General features: G+C 41.3%; 2 protein-coding genes across 11 annotated transcripts in view; both read left to right on the plus strand.

Moving 5' to 3' along the window:
- Positions 1 to 16443, plus strand: part of LOC122334878 (protein kinase C alpha type-like) — a 57847-nt gene extending 41404 nt beyond the window's left edge. For 3 of the 8 annotated variants that reach the window (XM_043232766.1, XM_043232783.1, XM_043232788.1), the window contains 10 exons: positions 2410 to 2583; positions 2854 to 3027; positions 3289 to 3318; positions 4215 to 4306; positions 4801 to 4863; positions 5982 to 6120; positions 10786 to 10866; positions 12148 to 12255; positions 12845 to 12985; positions 15353 to 16443. In XM_043232766.1, the coding sequence (XP_043088701.1) occupies positions 2410 to 2583; positions 2854 to 3027; positions 3289 to 3318; positions 4215 to 4306; positions 4801 to 4863; positions 5982 to 6120; positions 10786 to 10866; positions 12148 to 12255; positions 12845 to 12985; positions 15353 to 15520 (1170 nt within the window). In that variant the 3' untranslated portion in view covers positions 15521 to 16443. Of the gene's footprint in view, positions 1 to 2409; positions 2584 to 2853; positions 3028 to 3288; positions 3319 to 4214; positions 4307 to 4800; positions 4864 to 5981; positions 6121 to 10785; positions 10877 to 12147; positions 12256 to 12844; positions 12986 to 15352 lie in introns of those variants that run through there. The other 5 variants (XM_043232794.1, XM_043232797.1, XM_043232773.1 and 2 more) reach the window with 4 other exon arrangements.
- A 2442-nt stretch (positions 16444 to 18885) lies between these two features.
- On the plus strand, positions 18886 to 24282 carry cacng5b (calcium channel, voltage-dependent, gamma subunit 5b). Of its 3 annotated transcripts, none has more exons than XM_043233130.1 (6): positions 18886 to 19033; positions 20173 to 20414; positions 21090 to 21176; positions 22222 to 22362; positions 22442 to 22587; positions 23223 to 24282. In XM_043233130.1, the coding sequence occupies exons 2-6, from the start codon at positions 20219 to 20221 to the stop codon at positions 23511 to 23513; spliced, it is 861 nt and encodes a 286-aa protein (XP_043089065.1). In that variant the 5' UTR covers positions 18886 to 19033; positions 20173 to 20218; the 3' UTR covers positions 23514 to 24282. The 3 variants fall into 3 exon arrangements, with proteins under 3 accessions (XP_043089065.1, XP_043089083.1, XP_043089073.1); XM_043233148.1 differs by having other exon boundaries at positions 18888 to 19033; positions 23256 to 24282; XM_043233138.1 differs by lacking the exon at positions 18886 to 19033 and having other exon boundaries at positions 19878 to 20414.
- The last annotated feature ends 99 nt before the right edge of the window (positions 24283 to 24381 follow it).

Here is a 24381-nt window from a genome sequence, read left to right on the forward strand (position 1 = left end):
TATTTCACTTGTGAGCGATATGATTCCTCCTCATTTAGTTCTACAAACTGATAGCGGTCAGATAGATATGATTTAAACCATGCTTAAACCAAGGCGAATACTAACAAAGCTAGTATTTTTGTATTGTTTTTACATATTTTTTTATGCATTATCTTTTATTATTATTATTATCAAAATGGGTATATTTGAAAAAAAAAGTTTAAAAAAATTTCTAAAATATTTGTTTAAATATAAGAAAATCAAATAGGGACCAATTATAACTATTAACTAGTTACTTATTAGAATATTAACATGTTGGCTGTTTATTTGTACTTAAATACTTATAAGCACATATTCTACATCCTACGCAATACCTAAACTTAATAAATACCTAACTAACTATTAAAAAACAGCAATTTAGTTGTTTATAAAGTGTTTATGCTAATAGCGAAAATAAAACTTAAAATAAAGTGTAACCAGAATACCTACAATAACAGAAAAATTGGCAGCTGTTAATTGTTATTCATTTTCTACACGTATGGTATATTAATAAGGGACACAAAAGCACGCATTTTGTAGAATGAGCATCGTACATTGTGCATTGACAATAGTGGGGTGTAGTCTATCAGAACTGACCACGGTGGTTATGGGAAAAATAGAGAGTGCATTAGTGCCCTAAATACTGTTGATGGGTTTTTACACCAAAACAACAGGGTAGAATAGAGTGCTATAGTAGAATACAAGTGAGAATGCAGTATACAGCGAGAGTGTGTGAAAGATGTCGGAGGTGTAATGGCGGCATTTGAAGGAAGGTGATAGCCCCTCATTATCACTGTGAACCGGTGAACCATGAAGAGCCTCACTGAGTTCCACTGGGTATGAAGGCCACAAACAGAGCAACATCATGCTCCACTATTAATAGTGCTATACTTCATTCTTCCAGTTAACAGACCTTCTCTAACATCTGACAATCGGTGCAGGAGGCTTGCAATTTCTTGTCCAGATAAAAACGCCTTAAAAAATATGTACATTAATTTTGAGGTATATTTGTGAAGAACACAGTGCAAGTAGACTTTACACAATTTGGAAGATGGCTTTCATGTCAACCATGAGGGTTTTTTTTGAGTTGACTATTAAGTGCCCCTATTAGGAGTAATGAAAGGTCATTTTTTGGGGTTTCGGGAGTCTCCAACAATAGGTTGACATGTATGCAAGATCAAAAAACACTTTTATTGTCTCATATTTTTACCTTACTTGCTTAACAACTCCCAAACGATTAGTTTAACAATGAATTTTTACATACCCCTCCCTTTGCATGACGCTAATCTGAGGTAATTGGTGTGATTGGTCTAATTTTCATTTTACTGTGCCAGAATGTCTGAGAAAGCAGTGTTTGTGAGCACAGTGCTGCTTTGTGTACAGCGTTACCAGGAAAAACTCATTTTTTCTGCTCCAAAAATGTCACCTAGTGGCGAAGAATGAATGTGCACTTTCATATAGACAAACACGAAAAGACCAACAAGTGCTAATGTTTCACCTTGACGTCAACACTTTCAGATTTAAAAGTTTACAGGATGTTTTCATACATTTTTTGACACCTCCTGTCCTTTAAAAAAAATAGGTTTGGTTGCAGTTTAGTTTGGGGACCAATTCTCACTATTAACTATTTATTAACTTATTTTAAACTCAGTAAACTCCTATTTAGCTGCTTATTAATAGTTAGTAAGGTAGTTGTTATGTTTATGCATGGAGTAGGATTAAGGGATCTAAAATGTCTTCATGTAAAATAAGTCAATAATATGTGCTTCAAACAGCCAATATGCCCTTAATTTGCATGCTGAGAACTGCTCCCTAAACTAATATGGCGTTACCATATGTTTTTATTCCTCCTTTACATTCCTGCGCCACACCATCGAGCAAAATTCTGTTGATTTATTGTGTAAAGCCTGAACAGGCCGTGTGGTGCGATATAATGAAATTGTGTGACTCACATGTCGCCCGATTCTGTTGGACACCACAGCATTGCCGCTGCAACTGACAGTGACTCGGTGACCTTCAGCGACTGTGAATGGACTTTAAATTAACCCAGACATTAAAGCCAGGCTCACTCTTAAGTCGCCCTGATATACTTTACAGTATACAAGATAGACTTTGAAAAGGGTGTGGGGGCTAATTGTAAGGTTGAGCCTGGAGGTTGTGTCGTTCAGTTTTGTCCTGAAGATCTCCACAGCATCTTTGCATCTCTCACTAGCAGCTGCGGAGGTCTCTCAAGCCTAGCGCACATTTTTCTGCATGTCCTGTAATTTTCACACAGGCCTGACCATGTTACAGCACGTTTCTAAGAAGTGAGCACGCAACTGATTTTTAATGCTGTGGCTCATGTGTGTGTTCGGTGTATGGGTTATTGATCACTCTCCGTCACTCTTGTAGAAAGCCAAGCTCGGCCCTGGAAAGAAAGTCATCACTCCCACTGATCACCGACGCTTCAGTTTACCATCCGGGAACATGAACAGAGTTCAACTCAATGACTTCCATTTTCTGGCTCTTCTGGGCAAAGGCAGTTTTGGGAAGGTCAGTCACTGTCGGGCCTCAAACAAATGCTTGGTAAGATAAATCTACTAGATCTTCCTCAGAACTATTTTGTTTGTCAGTGGAGTAAATAAACCACACTTGACTCTAAATCCCACCATCTAAAATTGTGCAAAGCAAAAAAGACCGAAGAGTAATACTATAGGTTTTTAGATGCATATTGGAGTGATTCAATTATATGCCAAGCAAGAGAAAAAGTGACAGCACCTTAAGAAGGCATATGTCAAATAACTAAATGACCCACACCATGAGTTTCCACTCAGTGTGCGTTTGTTTTCAACTTAGGTAATGTTGGCAGAGATGAAGTCCACTGAGGAGCTGTATGCCATAAAAATCCTGAAAAAGGACGTGGTGATCCAGGACGATGATGTGGAGTGCACAATGGTGGAGAAGAGAGTACTGGCCCAGAGAGATAAGCCACCTTTCCTTACCCAGCTGCACTCCTGCTTCCAGACTGTGGTGAGAAATGCATCTCTTTATGTCTGTTGTCTTTTGGGGTGGGGGGCATTTCTGTGGCCATGGAAAGTGGAAGGCTAGAGGCAGTAAACCTTTAGAGCGCCAGAGTTTCAATTAAGAACTTTCTCAAAATGACTTCACAACTAATTTAACATGCTGCAGTATTCGACAACTGATATTTGGAAATGCTCTGAGACAAATCTACTCGATTTCAGAGCTGTTTGCAGTGAATTGTTATAATTTCAGTTTGTTTCTCACAAAAAGCAATCATATATGACGATGGACCACAAAACCGTAAGTCATAAGAGTAATTTTTTTTTCTGAAAGCTGGATTAATTAGCTTTCCACTCATGTATGGTTTTGCCAGGACAGGACAATATTTTGATACTATTTGAAAATCTGGAATTTGAGAGTGCAAAAAAATAACAATTAAATATTGAGAAAAGTGTGCAAATGAAGATCTTCGCAGTTCCATTTAGAAATTCTCATTTGTCTGTTTCTTAGAAAACAGCACACAAACAACTGACGTACATAATAGTTCAGGGGTTTTGTAAGTTCAAGACAGGGGAAGCTCCTCCAGGAGTCACAGCGGGGCCGCTCTCAGTATGGGCATCCTGCTGATGAATAATGCAACAGATCCCAGCATGCCCTCTCTAAATATTCATGAGCTGCACGCAGACAACAAACCAGCCATCATGTCCAGTCGCATTTCTCTCCAAACACCAGAACTCCCCCTGGGATGGTCACGATGCTTCTTCAACATAACTGGTGTCAGAGTAAGCCGACGCAGCCCTGTTGAAAAGGTCTTCAGAGCTGTTTACCAGCGTATGTTGCGTTTTGGGGCTGTGGTGGAGTCCTTACCAGAAGATTATAAAAAATATCTTGGTGTAAATAAGGAGATTTTGCACCTAAACTGTAGAAAATCAATTTGCGAGCTAGCTGTCCGTCGTTGCTGTTGAGCCCTGCATGAGAGGCTCAAGAGACATTCTTTAGTCAATATCTGTTCGGTTGTGAAAGCAATCGAAAGTTATCAATCTGAGAAAGAAAAAAGAAAAGATGTGTCTGCTGTACAGTAAATCAATATGTCAATGGCATCCTGTCTGAGCTGAGGTCGGTGCATGGATTGATTCAGAACCGCATGCAGGGGTTTACTTGTTTATTTTTTATTCATTTCGCTTTTCTTTTATCAGGATCGTCTGTACTTTGTAATGGAGTACATTAACGGCGGAGACCTGATGTATCACATCCAGCAAGTGGGCAAGTTTAAGGAGCCACAAGCCGTGTAAGACATGACTCGCATCCTACAGCCAATCAAAAACGAGTACACACTAATGGTGAACACATAGTCAAGCAAAACACATATGCTGGTTCATCTACAAAGCGTGCTTGTGTGGCTATGATCTCAGTGGGACACCAGCTTATGGTGCCAGATGTACTGTAATCATTCATTAAGATTTGTCTTAAATTCTTCAAATCAGAATTCATTCAAATGCCAATATGTGCTTAAATTCTGCGAAGACGTTCTGTAAATTCTGTAAACGTTTGTTCCATCAACACCCAGTCTTCTAGAGTTGTTCGTGTTGTTCACAACTCCACGCCATTTTTTCACCTTGTCAACAGAAGCTAGAAAAGTTCTGCCGGAGTAATCAATTTGAGTTTACTTCCTTTGCTTCTCGTAAGGCCTGGGATGACAGTCTGGGAAAAGCAAAACAAGCAATCCTCTAGATGTTAATGACTGTGTGATGATGACTAATCGGCTCTGTGTTGGGTCGACAGATTCTATGCCGCAGAGATTGCTGTCGGACTCTTCTTTCTTCACAGGAAGGGAATTATTTACAGGTGAGTGGATTGCGGTATCTTTAGCATTACAGTACATAGTTATCGCTCTACACAGAATTGAGAATCGCAGTAGGTCTTATAGCTGGCAGTGTGTCGCCGTCAGTGGAAAACACACATTAATTGGAGCAGATGTGACTCTCCACATGATTGAATTAGATTAGCTGAGAACGGAGCCAGTAACAGCTGAGATGGCGTCAAGACAAACCCATTAAAATTCCATTTTCGTTATTACCCTTGCAGCAATACAGAGAAAGAGCCTCAGTTTATTTGACATATAATTGCAATAAATTCAGGACACGCATGCACCACTGTTTAGCTTTTACTGAGTATATAAAGACACAGTGAAATCACAATTTTGTGACTTTTAGTCCATGTCTGTCAGTGTGTTCCTAAATGTTAATATATGTATAGTATTAACTGGGAAGATGGGAACATCCATCCTAGACAAAATACTACCTGAATATGCTGAAAATTATAGACATCAAGAGGTCGAAAAAAGGGTATGAAATGCCTGCAATGTGCACTGTGAAAGAAAAAATACGAGTGTTTAAAGACATGTTTTCGTAAGTTTGATTTTATTTTGTTAATATCAACCAGCCGTTATTTGCAGTAGCTAACATATCTGTATGCTACCTGAACGAGATGATAAAATATGACAGACGTCAGATGTATAGAGAACGCAGTGTCGTTGAAAACGCCATACCGCTTGTTGTAAACAGCATTACTCAGGGTTAAGCAGATCCGAAACACCCATGAAATGCAACATAAATATTCCTGTCCAGAGAATGAGTCACTCTCTGAGGAGAAGGGGACTGTAAGAAAGGCTGTTTATGTGCAGCGCTGTCTGCATTCAGCTCCTCACTCGCCGTTCCCGTCCCCGCAGGGCTGCAGCGTTCAGCTCGCATTAATCATGCTCTTTGATGATGAAAGCCGAGCGTGGCTGAGGTCGCCCTGACCTCGCTTATACTGCCCACTCGCGCGCGGTCGCGCACCCACAGCTAGAGACCCCGCTATTAACTGCGAACCCTCCGCCGGGTGAAATGAGGGAAGGCAGATAAACATGCGACTGTCATGCACGTTAGACTTTAACACACAGGGTTTGTGCATTTTGTCCTCAGAGATCTGAAGCTGGATAACGTGATGTTGGACTCCGAGGGCCACATCAAGATTGCAGACTTCGGCATGTGTAAGGAACACATGTATGAGGGCATGACGACGCGCACCTTCTGCGGAACACCGGATTACATCGCCCCGGAGGTGAGGGACGACCAAGACCGCATACGTTTGTTTTGTACAATTCACTCATAATTACTCACTCGTAATGCCACCCCAAAACCCGTATGACTTTATTTCTTCTGCGGAACGCAAAAGGAGATTTATTTTGGCCTTAAGTAGTGAGGAGGGAGCTTGTCAAACTCCAGGTTGAGAGAGAGTGATAACCAATTTTAACTGAATTCGAATGGCCCGGGTTGCTTCTGTCATATTTGCTGCATGTACGACACGACCTCAGGCCTTAAAGTCCTCACCCTTGTTGACCTCTCATACAGACTCACACAACTCATAGAACGTATAGATAACCGGGCTCTTTGTAAAAACTTCCCTTTGGCGATATCTCAGCAAAAAGAAATGTCCAGGGAGTTCCATTAAAAGCGAATCTGCCAATGTTTTATTGCATTTATGAGTTCAGAAATGAAATCACTAATGAGTTTGTGGAGTTTAAGGTACCAACCTACTCTAAACTCACCAGTCTCTTTCATCATGGCTCATGTTGTGTGGGACTCATGCCCGAGTTCAAGTGCATTGTGTACCAGGTGAGCTACTGAGCAAGTTTACTACATCGGAAAAGCCATACATATGGAGCTTGCAAATCATGCTCTATGACAAAAGTGTTTCAGAGTCGTTACATATGACTAATATGGCAGCCTTGGTAAATATGAGCAAAGGTAGCTGTAAAAATAAATCGGTGTCCTTTTGATCTTTTATTCAAGACAATTCTCAAAATTCATTGAAGTAAAACAATTAATAGTGAGGGGGAAACCTAACTGCGAAATAATGCTTTCTGTAGTTCATGTGGGCCACACTTTTCCCTAAATAACAGCTCTGAGTTTTCTTCTATAATGCCTGAATATTATGGAAAGCACCTGATAAGAGATCAGAGGGAACTAATAGAAAATTAATTTTGTGCTCAGTGACCCATTTCTCGGTTGATTTTGATGTTTTTTGATCAAGCACGGCCCATTATTTCTAACAGAGGCAGTTGGCTTCAGTGTTTTTCCTCTGTTGGTATTTGGTGGAATCCATGATGCCAAGTATCTAAACAAGAGGTTCAGGACCTCTGGCATAAAAACAGGCCAACGACATTAAAGATCCAGCAGTATATTTAACATTGGAAATGGGGTACTTTTTATCCCTGTTTGTGCTAAACCTGTGGTGTTAATCTGATGGGATTGCTGCCAAAAATCTTTTTTAGTTTGATCTAACCATAGAAGCCGGTGCCATTTGAAGTTACAGCTTGAGCTAGGAGAAGATCTTGAAGCTCTTTTCTTGAAACCTTCCACCCATGTGGTGATGTGAGGGCAGTTTGAGATAATGTATGTATGTATGTATGATAATGTATATATGTTACGTACATTCCACACCATTCCCTAATAGCCACGTTTTAATTGACTCTCTTCGCGAAGCCCACGGTGATATTGACCTGTAGATTAGCGCCGTGCCATTTCCACCGAATCGTGTGGCAGCTTGATATCTTGTGTGCGTGTGTGAGGGGTAATCAAGCTGCGAAGCCGTGTGGGTTGCAGGAACATCATGCTCTTCTCCAGCGTTATGACACAAAAGAAGATGCACTGTGTGAAAAGCATATTGTAGGTGGGAAGAGAGAGAGAGAGCAAACATAAACATGATGTATTCCTGGCAGGATCCTCATATCTCAAAGATAGCTTTTAAAATGAACGAGGCGGTTTGTTTCTCAGGACAGCACTGGGTGCTTTGATACAGAATGTTGTGTGTGCATGTGAGGGATTCGAGGAAACTTTGATCTCTTTATATCGCGCATAGCTTGCAGGTTGCTTATGACTTTTTAAGTCCTTTCAAGTGTCGTCTTGAAGTCTTCAGCTCATGCGTCGTGACGGCTCCCTGCTTCATCCAATTCCTCACTTATTGATCTCCTCAGGTCTTATCAGAGACCCTTTTATGATAATTTAAATAGAAGAGTCTAGGAAACATTCAGTGCCAGCCACGATTTATGTCAAACCAGCAATTGCACGCATTTATTTATTTAAAAGAGATGGATAGAATTGGTAGAATGTCTAAAGTGGACTATCTAAATAAAGTGTTACCGATTTAGATCTACACAACCTTTTATTAATCAGATTGGACGTTTAATTTGTGCTGAGCTCCATTTGAATAATTGAGGTGTTAACGTAAAGCCTCTCTTTCCGAGTAAGCTTTTAATCTGATTATATTGTAAATGTATCTGCTCTTATGTGAACTACAGTAAGCTCTAAATACATTTCTAGAATAATTATAACGGTTACAGACGACAGACACACACTGCTCTCCCACTAGTGTGTCTTCATAGCCTTGAGTGTATTCTGAATCTGAAGAAGGTCAGTGTGACTCCATCATCTCAGCTTCTCTATTAGAAACTCCAGCACGTCCGTGTCCTGACACAATCATTTATTCATCCATAAGCAGCCCTTCCACCTCTTCATCCGTCCCGACTTTATTCAAACCCTCCGATCACGATGTCTGCCATCTTTATATTACTGCAGATGGGAGGTTATTTTTAGAAACAAAATGAAGTTCATATTTTTATACAAATACGGTTCTCTGGGTGAGTGATCTGAGCAGCAGATGCTTGGTTCTTCAGAATTCGAACTTAGCTGTTGCGTTTTGGGAAAATGTGTCCCATATTGCAGTGATGATGTCATGAATACGTACCGTTGTGTCTCAAGGAAACCAAAAACCACTATGTTGGCTTCCAGATTCACACTGTAATAGGAAATGGGGCGATCTTTCTGTCTTTAGACAAATGCTAATGATTAGATACATTGACGTTCCTGCTTCTAAAAGCAGGTGTAACCCCAGGAATAGATCGATAGTTTAAATTTGCTCTGGAAAACAGGTGCTGGAAGACGACTTAATCAACAGTTACGCTCAGCTGCACGCTTTCTGCCATTTTATTGACAGTGGAACGACGCGAGATGACTCGGAAATGATTTTAACGTGCTTGCATGAGAATTGCAGCTCAGTTTGTTGGAACAAGTGACATTTTGTCATAGCAAAAATTGGACGGGACAGATTACATCCTGGTCTTTTATGCACAAAACTAAGCAAACTAAACAGAAAAAGACCAACACAGTCTCATGACCAATTCATATGTATTTTATGAGGTGGCTAATTCGTTCAAATTCATACCATATATATATATATATATACATACGTAGATGCCTCATTAATGACATATCGTTTCTTCGAACCTCGATATATAAGCCGTCCACCATTTTGTAGCGGTCTTGATTTGACATCGCTGAATATTCGAAACATACCACAAGCTCAATGTAGATAGCATCATGAGCAAAAAACGACAACATTTCTCAAGAGACATCACTTTTGTTAGTAGGAATGTAGTATATGTGTTCATCTGTTTATCTGTTTGTGCTGTGTGTCAGGACGTTTGAGGTCAAGCTGAACAGACGACCAGTAGACATATAAAACATGCTAACTGTGACCTCACCCCGCGTGCAGAGCTTCCCGTTCTTCTCAAAAACAGCCAACGCCACTCAAATATCCATTTGCATGCTCTGATTAAACAACCAGTATTTCCAAACTTAATCTAACCTGAAATCTTGTAGCAGCATTTAGCCTTTGTAAAATTTTATCTCATGTGTTTTAATAAAATAAAAAAAATGTTACACCATTTTTCTGATAATAAATTGGTAACAGGGTTGATCTGAATGTTCTTGATGCATGCACTACTCTACATAATATAATATAAAGAACATTTTATTGTCTTACCATTGCTTGGTCTTGGGGATTTCACTTTGTATGTGTCTCAATTATATCAAATTTTCTTTTTTCAATCAAGGATAATCATGCATATGTAGCAAATTGAAATCATATCATATTATGTATAGTCAGTTAAGCAGTTGTGTAAATACACTCAAATGTGTATTTATTTCGACAAAATCAGTTGTTAGATATAGTCAATTTAGTCAAAATTATGTAGATGCTGTATTTGGCTTATTTTACCTTCTTTTCATGCTTTACTAATTTTATAGGTGCTTAAAGGTCCTTTAAAGCAGAGCCATAGAAGAGCAATTTTTGTCAAAAGTTCACTTTCTTACCTTTTTTATCATTTGAAGACGCTTCTGTTGCCACAGAGAACATTTTGTGAAGGTTTTTCAGATGTTATGGAACCATTAAGACAAGGTTCTTCTACGGCGTCGTGAAGCAACTTGATTTTTAAGAGTGTAGGTAACATATCAAATGGGTCTCTCTTGAATGAATGTGGCATATGTGCGACCTCGTTGCTTTTAAGAAAGAAAAGGGGCACCAATTTGTGCCCTGTTTGTGGAAAGCGGCACAACACGTGAAGAGGAAGAAAGTTCAAGATGTGACACGAATCGTACACTCGCTGTGCTTAACAAAGCTCTCATTAACTACCCCTGTGATTATACACACTCACTGGTGTGTGTGTGTGTGCTCAATATGTGGGTGTAAATGGACTGTTGAGGGGGAAAAAAGCAATTATTACAGCAAATGGTTCAAAATAGCAGAGCGCCAACCACCCCCTTTAGCGGCAATGAAATGCGTATTGTGCTCTTGACAAATGAATGGAGATTGAATGCAGTTTCCCATGAGAGCCAATCGAATGACTGGACAGAAAATGATGCACATGTCCATTTCCTCTTCCCCTAGATAATCGCCTATCAGCCGTACGGGAAATCTGTGGACTGGTGGGCGTACGGTGTGCTGCTCTACGAGATGCTGGCTGGGCAGGTAGGTGGATGTGCGTAGAAAGTTCTTGTGAATCATTTAGCATTCTCTGTCATACTCAAATGAGTCAGACAAGCAGGGCCTTTCAGAGCCGCTTTGAATAAATGTGATTGCGGCCCTGCTGTGATCAGCCAAAGCCACAGAAAAATGACTTGCAGCAAAACATGCTGTCTCTGAGCAACAGTGCAGAGGATTGAGACTTTGGTTTGCACAAGGTGCTTCTGATGGAACATGAAGTTTACGCAGTTCTGTGTTACAATGTATTTTTTAATCTCCTGGGTTCGGCGTCTTATCACTTACCCTTAAAAGGGGGACCTCTGTACCATCTTTACCCCTAAAGTGTTCATTACACTACCATACGTTTGGATTACTACCTTAAGGGCAAATGTTACTACTCTGGTAACTAATATCTCTGATGTAGACTGATGTAAGATCAGATATGCTCACACCAGGGCCCCCAAGCCACATCTGGCCTGTAATGTCCTTTCATTCGACCTGGCAAACCATGTCACAAAAAGATGTCGTTTATATAATTATTCATTCATTCACTCAATTAATTAATCGATTCATCTAATTGAATTTAATTTTTATTGTTTACAGGTAACACTTAATTCTAAGAGCCACTTATCAGGCTTTTTTTTATTATTAGGCCGTGACTAAAGTCAGCTGTTGTTTTTCTACATCCCTCATCCTACCCGACACCTAAACTTAGCAACTACACAGATATACGCAGATATTTAATTCACATGCACTGAAATAATAAACTGCTTTATTTGTGCGTTCCGGAATATTCTTTGAGTTCAGTGAGGTTCATTTATATAGAGTGCAGCCCAGGCCTCAGTGTAAAAACACACTTCCTGTGTCGTCGTCGTCGGTACTTTCTGCCAGAACGGTTACCAAGGTTACATCATTTACATCTCAGCTTTCTCCCGGGGTCCAATTACCCAACAGAAGAATCTTGTTATACACTTCCCCTTTGGATGATTTTGTCTCGGACACCCCCATCCTGGAATGATTCCTGCTTATGTAATACATCATCCCACCGCTCTGAGGGTACAGTATACAGTAAAAAAAAAAAAAAAGTGTAAAATGACTCTGGAATCATGACAAAAAACGTGTATAGCTCAAACTCTAAAGCATTGAGTATACAGCGGGTGTCTGCTGAAAACCCGCCTCTGGCAGGATGAGGAGGTGGAAGCTGTCAGTACTTCTGGAGAACTTAAGACGGATTGAGAGAGAATATACTATGTACGTTTAATATTTTACTTGTTTGATTCTTAACAGCCTCCATTTGATGGCGAGGACGAGGATGAGCTGTTTCAGTCCATAATGGAGCACAATGTTTCCTACCCCAAATCCCTGTCTAAAGAGGCAGTGTCCATCTGTAAAGGGGTGAGTCCCGAGACATCAACTTTATTCCTCTAAACGTCTGGATGAAACGAATAATGCAGAGGCGGTATTGGAATTCAAATTTCAGCTCGGCTTAATAACTCGCGTGCTTTAATATCGCTGTCAGCGCAAATCACGGAAATATCACCCGTTAAGTGGAAGCTAAGAATATTTCATTATCTTTCCACCGTTCTGTTTGATTATGTTCCGTGGTAATAAATGAATATGATTCATGGTGGTGAAATACTGTAAATGCCAGTTATAATATTGACCCTGCATGATTACTAATAATTTAGAATAACTTTTAAGGCCATTAGATGTTTTGGACATTTTTATTAATCGTTTTATATGAATGTAAATGGGTGTTAATAAGACTAACAATGTTAGTTAATGGAAAATGTGATTTCAGATTCAATTTAGCACAGCCGAATTGAAAAGAAAAACTTTGCACTCGTGCGTTTTAGTGAAAATGAATTATATATATATATATAAATATACATCATTTATGCTTTCAGATTTAGCCTACCTAGCCAGATGCTCCTTCGTGATTAAACCTGAGGTTAATAGTCTCTCTTCTCCTCCACGCACACAGCTGATGACGAAGCATCCATCCAAGCGTCTAGGTTGCGGTCCAGAGGGTGAGAGAGATATAAAGGAGCAAGCTTTCTTCCGCAGAATCGACTGGGAACGGTTGGCCAACAGAGAGATCCAGCCACCTTTCAAACCCAAAGTGGTGAGTGCGAATATGATTCGTTTGTACGTCTGTGACCTTCGCCGGGGCTGTTGGTGCCGATGACAGCTCGCCCTTTCAGGTCACAGTACACCACACTGTATGGCGTTTTGTTACTTACGTAACCCCCCGTTCTTTGCTGATAGTTGGACGTGTCATAATCTCAGCCTCAAATGACCGGCCCCTGCTCGTCTAATGCAAGTTATACGCTATAGGCGAGTTTTACTAAGAGATCTCATTTTCATATCGTCCAATGCACCAATTGTAACTCAAATTAGAGTAGTCGCAAATCAAGAAGTATAGAAGCTAATGTAAGTTGAAAAGTTCTCCTTGCAACAAATCGCAGTCATTTCAAGCGCAAAATAGTTTAAGACATGCTTCTTTTTGGCTGATAGATAATAGCGCTAACGCCAGTAATTAGCATGATTCGTTTGAATACGCTCCTCCCATAAAAGTTTGTGTCTGAAAGGGAAGCCCCTAGAAATGCATATCCAATAAGGTCAGCCCACACCTTTTCAGAGCTAATTCTTCACTGGGCGTCATAAATCCTACCTTAACGGAAAAAGGTGGTTTGTAAATTGTTAGTAAAACTGGCCCTAATGTGGCTAACGCTAGTGCATCCACCAATGGCTAACTGCTACTATGTTACTTACTAGTGATGAGCGCTCTTGGTTTTTAGAAAAACAGTGGTGGTTTTTTGTTCTAATTATCATAGTTTCATGATTTTGTGTTTCCCAAAACCATAGTTCCAGTGAACATTTTCAAACGGCAGTGCAATACATTATAACTGATGCTACTCAACCTATGATCAGTTAGAATGACAGTGACTTCAACAGATTATTCTCTTGAGCAAAATCAGCAAACTACTATCCAGTACAATCTCCATCCAGATCTGTACAAGTGTAATTCTGCACCTTTTAGTTTGTCACGAGAATTAAATTATTGAGTAGAAGCTACGAGACCATCGAGACATTTCTCTGATCGCTGAGATGAGTAAATTATTCTCTTTCTTTTATTACTTCAGTGCTTGGCAGGAAGGAACCGTGAACTTTGGTGAACTGCCTAATGAAATAAAGGGGGGTTGAAGGTCCATGCTGTTAGGACTCAGTAGACCGCTTATAGCCTTGAACGGCTAATGAGGACACTGTCTAAAAGCTGTCAAAAAGAACTGTTTTCACACACCATCTTAGCTTACTTATGCGTTTTAATTTACAGAATAACTTGATCTTATGATCAAGGAGGAAAAATAGGTAGATATAGGGTCAATAAGGAGCCAAGTCACTTCGAAGTAGCTGGATTACAGAATATCAGTACAAACACTTCTTTAAAATATGAAACATGCACAGTACAATGTGTATTAAAAAGCATTGGATTTCATGTTGACTTTAAGAGTTGTAACTCATGAACAATCTTGAAATGATGAGCTCTCCCTCAGAAGTTCCTCAGAAGCAGCTGACTTGTCCAGACCAGAGAATTTATGCAGCACAATACGAGCCATCACAACACTAGTAAAATGTTTATCTAAAGCTAAAGCCAAATTCTTGACATGATCACTTATAGAGGCTTGCAAGAAGAAGAAGAGGGTCCAAAGACAACACAATCAAATCTTATTAGTATTAAGATGTGGAAAAATGCCAGCCAACCAAGCTCTAATCTCAAGTCCATTAAACAGAAAACTGTGCACATCTTTTAAAGAAAAGGATGTTTTAAGTGTACTGGAGAAGCCAGGAGTGATCGTATTGAAAAATGAATCATCTGTGTGACCTGTTCATCCATTTCAATCAATCGTTTTTGGTGATTAAAGTCCTGCTCTCACACTCTTGGTGCGTTTTCATACCCGTCTCGTTTGCATTGTTGTTTTGGGACCTGGGGCATTTTCTCCCTTTGTTCATTGTTGTTTTGGGACCTGGGGCTTAAAAGCGAAATAAAACAAGTTTTCTCCTTTGTTCATTTCTTAAAGGAATATGTGAACGTGGTGCTTAAAAGGGAATCCACATGATAAAACATTTTTCTTTTGGTTATGTTTGCATCAAAACCACCCACCCTCTGAGCTGATCTTCCCTCATTCTGTCTATATGCAATAAGTGTGATTTATGGTTATAACCTGATTCATCTCAACCTGTGCCCACCCATGCTTGTTTGCACAGCCCCCTCAAAAGACCCCACCGGCTTCAGTCATTTCGACCTTTAACACAGCCAGCCCTCAATATTCCCCTTCCAATCATCTTTCCAAAAGTCCTCCATTGAGAGCCGGTGACATCCGTAACGGAAGCCCTACGCGAATGAATTTCTTTCTAAAGCGCGCCCCCAGCTTTTCACTTGAGTCTAAAAATAACCCACCCGTCTTTCTTCTCCCCCTTTCTTTCACAGTGCGGCAAAGCGGCAGAGAACTTTGACAAATTCTTCACCCGCACGCAGCCCATGCTGACTCCTCCAGACCAACTGGTCATCGCCAACATCGACCAGAGCGAGTTCGCTGGATTCTCTTACATAAACCCAGAGTTCATCCACCCATCGTCGCTTCACAGTGTTGTATGAGACGGCCCTGACGAAGACGAGGACCACCCGTCCCGCGCAAACTAACAACCGTATCCATGTTATTTATGAACGCACCAAATCTTTGTAGACAGTTGAATACCCTTTATCTGAACATATCTGAACCGAGGAGGGCTGGAGAAGGGGGTTTGATGGCTGGAGGGAAATTTTAAGGCTCGTTCCTGACAAATTATTCTTTTATGAGAACCCATCTCGGTTAGGACGCTGCTTGGGTAGGCAGCAGACAGAAAGCCCTGTCAGAAAGATGTCCTCGCAGTGAGTGAGTCGCATGCAGATAGATGTTACGTGCAGGGCCAGTATATTTTCCAAAAACAGATATTTTTTGAAGGCGAAGATACTAAACGATCCCTTTTTTCCAGTCCTCAGATTCTTCGTGTGTGTGAAGCATGCCGACATGAAACAGGTTTTTGTGTCCTATTCCTTGTATCCTCTACTGCCATTTCTAATGTTCCTTGAATTATATATTTGTAAATCTAAAAAAAAAAAAATATCTTGTTATAGGAGTGCCAAAATATAACTGCATCAAAAGGTTTTTTATATCCAGCTCTATATATGCATATTGATTTCCTACTAGATCTCTTGGTGGTGTCCCTTATCTTGGGCCGAAACTTGAACCCTTATCGCTCCCCGAGTTTTAGCATGACAACTTCCAATCCCGTCACTGCCTGCTCGCCCCGGTTCCTATACATAATCAACATATACACGACTCTTTCTCTCCCTCTAAATGTATGGATTGTGATTCCTCGTTGGTAAAGCGCGGGCCTACGCACTCCCCGCAGGATCCTGCAGATTTCCGCAGAATTCTACCACCCGTCCTACCCATCCATCTGCACGTTTGTTTTTATGAAATACTTCAGATGATGCTCTTTTATTTAACGTATTTTACCCATCCCGTAGATTTTGGGCCCGATCTGTAAACGATCAACCCAGCGTATTATGCTGAAGAAAACTACCACTGCTATAATGTAAAGAACACGTAAAGAGATGAAAACCATGTCAGGAAACCATGACCAGAACATAGTTCAATTTCAGTTTAGTTGAAATTTTTAATTGCTTAAAACAAAATATAATGTTTTAAAACCAAGAATCATGCCGTCTTTGTAGTTGGTTCTGCTTATTGTCTGACACTGAAAATCACCATTCGAAACAAAGTAAAAAACATAATTAAATGATGCCCAACTGTCATACAAGTTCAAAATACACTTTCTTTTCATGTAAATCATCCCAGTTCATGACTCCCTAAACGTTGAATGGGGACGGGAGGTCAGTTACGTATAACTTCTAATATAACCCTGTCTCCGGTAGTGTTTTTGTCCTTTGGTGGTCGATGCTCTTCGTGTTAAACTACGTGTTCTTATCAAAGGGAGCTTTCCAGTATATATCGGATATTTTTATCTTTTTAGGTCTTAGTTTGCAATCATCTTGCATTTCCGCTCTGTGAGTACTTTTACGTAGAGCGCTATGTTTACTGTTACACTAAAAGTACACTATATATATATATATATATAAACCAAGAATTTTGTAAATGCAGAGAAAGGCGTACGTTACCCTGCAGATTTTATACTAAGAACTGAATGTGCTTTTACTAACTTAGACGGTTTCTATGTTTAGACGATCCAAAAAGACTAGTTTGGTATCTGCAAACCTTTGTTACATGTAATTCTTGTATTGATCCGCTCTGTTTTCTATGCTGATGGTGTATAAGTGTAGGAGCTGTATGTAGACCGACCGGCTCCGTGTTCCTACAACACCGTATGCGCGTTCGTACCGCAGCCGCTGTGTTGCATGTGGGGCAAACCGGCGCATGCAAAAACGTGTCGCATGATTCCAGGGACCCGGAGTCTTCTAGCATGGAACGACCGTACCGTATCTGTCCCACCTCGGCTACCTTCTTTCGCGTCGTCGCTTTCGTTCCCGTTTCGTTTCGGGTCAGTGGGTGAAGACTTAGACTCTGTAATTCGTAGATCCCGACCTCCGTCGTTGCGTATGGCAACCGGGTCAAGACGGGGAATTCGGTTTCACCGCACTTCAGACGTCATTTCACGTACGCTAGAAGTACCTCAGAAATGCTGTATTCACGCATTAGATTGCTCGGTTCGGGCTCTAGTCTTGTGCCAAGCCCTCGGTGGAAATACTGTAGTTGTCAGGCGCACCGTCGTTGAATCTCACCGCTGATTCATGCGCGTGTTGCATTTTTCAGTACGTGTTTTAGACCTGATGTTCGAAGCCCTGCGTATATTACTTCTCCGTTCATTCAAAAGTAAATGGACATACGACGAACGAGTGGAAATAGAGCCGGCCCTCTTACGGAGCGATTTAGAAAGTTGTCTTGCAGGACGCAGGTTTACACAAGTGTCTCACATTGAGAGTATTTGGGAATGTAACGTTCTCGCGTTTGATTGTGGGTTTTTTCGGGCATGTGAGGTCGCCTTCTGACATTCCCCCGGACATTAGGAGAATACAAACCTTCCACCCAGCCGTTTACAATTAGAGATTCTATCAGAAATCATAAATATATTTATTATTATCCTTGCTATCATTGAGCATTCCGGGACAGTGTTTTAGTTTGAGTAGGTTAAATCACTCATCGGTTTTTTCGATTTTTTTTTTTTTTCTTTATAAAATTTTGTTCCTTGTGAAGGATAATGTGTATAAATAAATGTATGACAAAAGCGATCGCGTCCGTGTTTTAGTTCTTCAAAATGACGAAAGCGAAGTCTAAAACCCGAACACGCTCCCCAAGGAACCGGGACGAGCAAAGAAGGGAATCGTAAAGAATTAAACCACTATTCTGTTTCCGATTCTTCTAATTATTGACGTTCCTTAAGGGTTTCGTTAACAATGCTTAAATGTTTTTAGGGAATACATATTGGCAGAAAATTAAACAAGGGGCTAGATGATAAGGTGAGGGTACATAAAAGGTTTTATTATTATTATTATTATTTAATAATGGTGTTATTTTGTAAAGTACAGAGCTGAACTGAACTAGAATGACTTTTTCAGTCAAAGAGAGCCTTTTGGTTAAACTTTGGACTACAGTTTTGGACTTTTGGGTAGATTAGTATCATATGTACTCGAAAACCGCGTATTATACGCACGCCAAACACGTGCGTGTCATATACACGTCAAAAGGGTACCACGTGTTTTTGTTTTTATTACATACGCATATAGGCACTTTCATAACACCAAACGCATAGGAAATAAATAAATAAGCTCCTCGGTTTTGCAACATTTGCAGCGCGTTTCGAGCGATGACTCGATTAGGAATCGCTGAACGGTGAATCGTTTCATTTGAACGAACCGACTCGTTAACCTGCGCCGGCTACGCACGTAGGCTACTCACACAACACGCGCACACACACGCGCGCACACACACACACGCGCGCGCGCTAGCTGGCTCGTGTTCGTTCTCGTGGTCAGACTGCGCTGCGAGGAGCTGCTTCACTCCACAGCTGGATTACGCTCAGATTCACTCTCATCAGCATCATTCTTCAGGTAACTGACCACGTTTTCGATGCATAGATGAAGGACCGTGGAGTTGATGTCATCGTTTTAACGTCGTGCACGCTTTTTAAAAGCATGATTTGATATACTTAGTTCACACACCGCGTAGCGCGTTCGCAATTCATGCTTTTAACATGGTTGATACAGTGTGCACGCGCTAAAAAGTGTTCAAACGTGTTTTAAATTGCTTAATTGGTTTCGTAATAACCGGGGCGCAGAGCGCGCGGAACGTAACGCACAGAAATGTGATGAAACCGAGAAAAAAAAAAATGTTTATAGATTTTAAAGATGAAAGCCGTGTCTCTAAACCTAGTGAGCTGATTAATTATATGCTGCTGATTTGGAATTCTCCTGCCGTACGCACTTGACGCCCCAAAGTGCCGCGCGCCCTTGCCAAAACGCGCGATGGTTACCATGGCTTCAGCTATATTATTACGCTACAGTAAACAGTAATAGTTGCTGCTATCTGTCAATATAGAAATAAAGTTTTTTTTATACTCTAGGCTTCTCTACTAATTGTATTGTACACTGAAAAAAAAGTATGTTACTGTTTTATGGTAAGCGGTTGCAAATAATTAATTAAATTAAATATAGTAAATTGAATTAATCTTTTTTCAGTAGTAATAATAGAGCGCCTTAATTTATGTCAAGTCATATTTATTTATACACAATTCTGACCGTTTCGAAATAGTTTTAACATTTAATTTCAGCCATAAAGGAGCTCTATAGATTATTGTTATACGTCGATAGGTTCAACTTTGAAACACTCGGTTCAACTAAATAGCAGCTTTACAGTGTTATTTAGCTCAAAAAGTTGTGCATCTTTATGCATTTTGAAGTAGAGCTCTACGTGTGCAATATAAAACGGTAGTCTTTAATTATTCTGCATTGTTGCAGAACTGTTTTTGGCTAAACTGGCGCGTATGTCCCACATCTGTCATGCCTCGCACATATCACGTGTTTTAGCGGCTCCGGCTGTGCTCAGGCGACGCGCGCACAGATGTGAAAACGCACGCGTATTTTCGTCGATTGTCATCTCGCGATTCATTACGTGTCAGACGTGGAAGCGGACGCCCCGCCCCGGTTTGCGTTCAGCGAGCGGCTCTTTGTGAAATCGCGTCTCCCCTCAGATTATCCGCGCGCGTGGTGAGCGCCCCCTGCCGGAGGCCGAGTGGCATGAGCGCGTGCGGGAGGAAGGCTCTGACCCTGCTCAGCAGCGTGTTCGCGGTGTGCAGCCTGGGGCTGCTGGGTATCGCCGTCAGCACCGACTACTGGCTCTACCTGGAGGAGGGCGTCATCCTGCCTCTCAACCAGAGCGCCGACATACGCGTGTCTATCCACTCCGGCCTCTGGAGAGTCTGTTTCCTGGCAGGTAAGTGCACGGCCATCTCTACCTCAAGTTACATTTACAGTTATTCAGCTGTGAGTACTGCGTGACATTACGGCCGACTGCTAAAGTCTCAGCGCCACGCTGGAGATCTCCATGGCACTTTCCTGGATGCGTTTAATGATAAGATGTCTTCTGCTGCATTGAGGAGGTCCATCCACGCGAGACAGGTCGTTTCGTTGAGCTCGCGGTCCTCTGAATGGGCAAGCAACGACCCGCCGTGCCACAAACACACACATTAGCCTCAGCGAAAGAAGATGTGGGCGCTCGATTGGACAGAGTTTGGTCCAAACCCCACGCTGTTTGCAGCCGGTGAAATCGAGCGTGGCTGTGAACAGGTGTGAGCTCTGCTGGGATCACCGTCTGCTTTAAAACTTTGAGAAGTCCAGAAGTCTCACATTATTTCTGGGCTTTGACTGAGATATCGTGATCCTGTAGGTCACACCGCATGAGGAAAGTGTCAGTGACTCTCAAAGATGACGGTCCTTAAAGCGAAAGTTCACCGGCAAATTAAAAATCAATTAATAAAACGTATATGTTGGGCTAAAAAAAGAACGCTGAGACATTTTGCTTAATATTATGTGCGTGTGTGTTTGTGTGTGTGTGTGTTCCAATGAAGAAAGAAACCATATAAACCATCATGTGATCTCTCTGTCTCAGGTGAGGAGAGAGGCCGGTGTTTCACCATCGAGTACGTGATGCCCATGAGCGTTCAGCTGACCAGCGAGTCTACAGTCAGCGTCCTCAGTAAGCGATGAGACACATCGGTCAAATCATTGAACCCTCAGTGCAGTTGCTTCTGAGTTGACTTTCTAAATTACAACGCCGAATGATTTCTTTGTTGTCTTGAGAGTCGACGGTTCTGTTTACATCCGGTCACTTAAATGCGTTTTCTAACCCGAAAGTGAGCCGCAGATGCCTCTTCATTAACATGTGAATTCACTTTGCACACCTTTGCCAATGGTTTTTGAGGACGACGTCATACAGCCAGTCCGTGAAGTCATCGTAAATCTCCTAACCACTCTGCACGATCATTACGGTTAACTTGCGGTTAGCTTTGCTTTCCCGCCGCCCGTCAGAACAGATCCACCCCTATCATTTAAAATCCATATACCATACATTTAAATCCGGTTGCTTATACGATCCAGACTGCGTAGCTAACAGAGGGTGGGTGGTTATTAGCTGTCAGTTTATTTCGGTGCGCCGTCCTGTCAATGTTCTGGTAATTACCCTGCTGAGGGTCTGAGCCGACGGGAGATCCTTCGCCGAGCCGCATCCTCACCGTCGGCAGCTTCGTTAACAGTCACTCACACGCTTCACAGAAATAGCGCGCTTCTCGTGACTCATCTGACATTCACAGCCGATTCCAGAAGATAGCATCCTGAGCCATCGCGCAAAAGCATTTGAATTCGGTAAAAACGCTATTTTTTGGCCGCACGCGAAAAAAAACGAACAGCGTGACCAATATATAAACTGACCGACGAATAAATGACCACGACCAAACCATATTACAACTTATGTGATATTCTCACGAGAAGTTTAGCTGAGAACTTACCAACGTTCATGAAAATAAGTAAATGCAACTAAAGAGGAAGAGGTTGCCTCAGCACAATTTTTCTCAATGGTGCTCATTGAAAACATCTTACCTCAACGGTTTCCTGAGTAAGGCATAGTGTGTTAATGACGAGATTTTTACGATTAAGTTATACGTAAAATCGACTCAATATTAGATTAGTTTGTGTAGTTATTGAACAGGCATTTACTCACTCGCTATCAAATATTCTTTTTTCAGAGATGATTCGTTCGGCCACACCGTTTCCCCTGGTCAGTTTATTCTTTATGTTCATTGGTTTCGTGCTCAACAACATCGGACATATCCGGCCCCATCGCACCATACTGGCATTTGTCTCTGGGATCTTCTTCATCCTGTCAGGTACGCTTCCTCTTCCTCTTCCTCTTCCTCTTCCTCGTCTGTCAGTCCGGCTCGTCTCATTCGTTTCTCCGTCTCTCAGGTCTGTCCCTGGTGGTTGGTTTGGTGCTGTACATCTCCAGCATAAACGACGAGATGTTCAACAGGACCAAGAGCAATGAAGCGTATTTCAGCTACAAGTACGGCTGGTCGTTCGCGTTCGCCGCCATTTCCTTTCTGCTCACTGAGGTAAAAAGCTCACACACTACCATTTACCGTCATTCTTCTCTCACTCTTCTCCATTATTAGGGCTTTCCGCAAGGAATTGAACCCTCTGCAGTTCATTTAGCTTGAATGTTTAATGCGCTGACTCCATTCCAGCGTTTCGTGCGTAATTTAAGTCTGGCTTTAACGAAATGTAAGATGAAAGGAATGTCAAAGAGTTCAGTACAATTTTACCTCTTTTTAAAGATAAGCTATTAATTTAATCTTCTTTAGGTTAGACATGAAATCTGTGTTTAGTACTGCTTTCTCTGTTGCTGTGGTACTATATCTATAACTGATAGATAGGTCTTCTCTATTTACTCTGTCTCAGTCTGTTCTGTTTTTTTAACGTCTTTCCATTACGGCGTGAATTTTCATTCACGATCAATGCGAAAAGATATATGAAATGTGCTAGCGTTTCATTTTGATGGCTCGTTTCAAATGAGTTCAGAGTCGAGCTAAGAGACATTAACTAGCTTTCGGATTTCCAATATCGCGGGATGTTTTCATCGACTTTCCACGACGAGTCGTTTTCGAAAAAATCCACGATTAAAAAAAGCACTCTGCTTTTTCTGTTCTCGCCTGGTAAATGTTCACCGTCGCCGACGTCCACCGCGTAGCTTCAGGAAACGTCTCGTTCCCCTGTTCTTCAGAGCGCAGGCGTGATGTCCGTCTACCTGTTCATGAAGCGCTACACGGCGGAGGAAATCTACCAGCCTCACCCCAGCTTCTACCGCCCTCGCCTGAGCAACTGCTCCGATTACTCGGGTCAGTTCCTTCACCCCGACGCCTGGACGCGAGGACGCAGCCCGTCAGACATCTCCAGTGACGCCTCGCTTCAGATGAACGCCGGCTACCCTGCCCTGCTCAAGTGCCCCGACTACGACCAGGTGTCTTCCTCTCCCTGCTGAAGGTCTCAAACACACACGCGCGCGTCTTCGCCTTATGTCCTGATAGAACGTACGACCGTCATGTTAGCGAGCCGAAGGCTTCGTTTCCAGCAGGAGGCAGTGTGGTATTCTCCTCTGGAGCGATTCACACGCGCGTAACCGTCGAAGTTTAGCGTAAAACCGGGTTTTGATCGATGTAAATATTTACGGTGCTCATACAAACATGAATTGTAGCCATTACGGAACAGTAGCCTTCAATCTTGCTTTCGAGAATAGCACATTTATGCGCGTTACACTATGTATTTATGCAATGTAAAATCTGTTCATACTTCAAATTGTATTCTTATAGAGGTTGTTCTGAAAAAAATTAAATATTAGCAAATAAGTGCAGATTTTTAAAAAGGAGAATATCTTGAAAAACTCATCAACATATACAAAGTATACAAATAATCAAATGAACAAATATACAACGCATATCATGTATTAGTGCACATGTGAGATGAAACACATCAAAGTGGATATTATATTGTTGCTCCACAGCTTACTTATTTTCTGCTAGGAATATAAAACCTAACTCATAAAATAGCTCTTTGTAAACATTTTCACATCCATGTTTGCATAACGAAGTATTTTGCTTTCTTTTTGTATCCGAAAATGTATCCGATGTGCTGTTTTCTGTCTTTTTGTCATAGCTAATGTATGATGACGCTTTCTACATTAATATTTTGTAAGTGTGAGAAAGGTTGCATTTATGGATATAATCTAAAAATACTGCAAAGCTTTCCTTGTTTTTCTTAATCCATGTTTCCTTAATTCTTTGATTCCAGCTCCACTTACCGTTTATGACACTTAAATACCACGCATCTTCCATTTAATACTTATAGAATGC

This window comes from Puntigrus tetrazona, chromosome 3, assembly GCF_018831695.1.
Source record: "Puntigrus tetrazona isolate hp1 chromosome 3, ASM1883169v1, whole genome shotgun sequence".
In the NCBI taxonomy this organism is placed as follows: domain Eukaryota; kingdom Metazoa; phylum Chordata; class Actinopteri; order Cypriniformes; family Cyprinidae; genus Puntigrus; species Puntigrus tetrazona.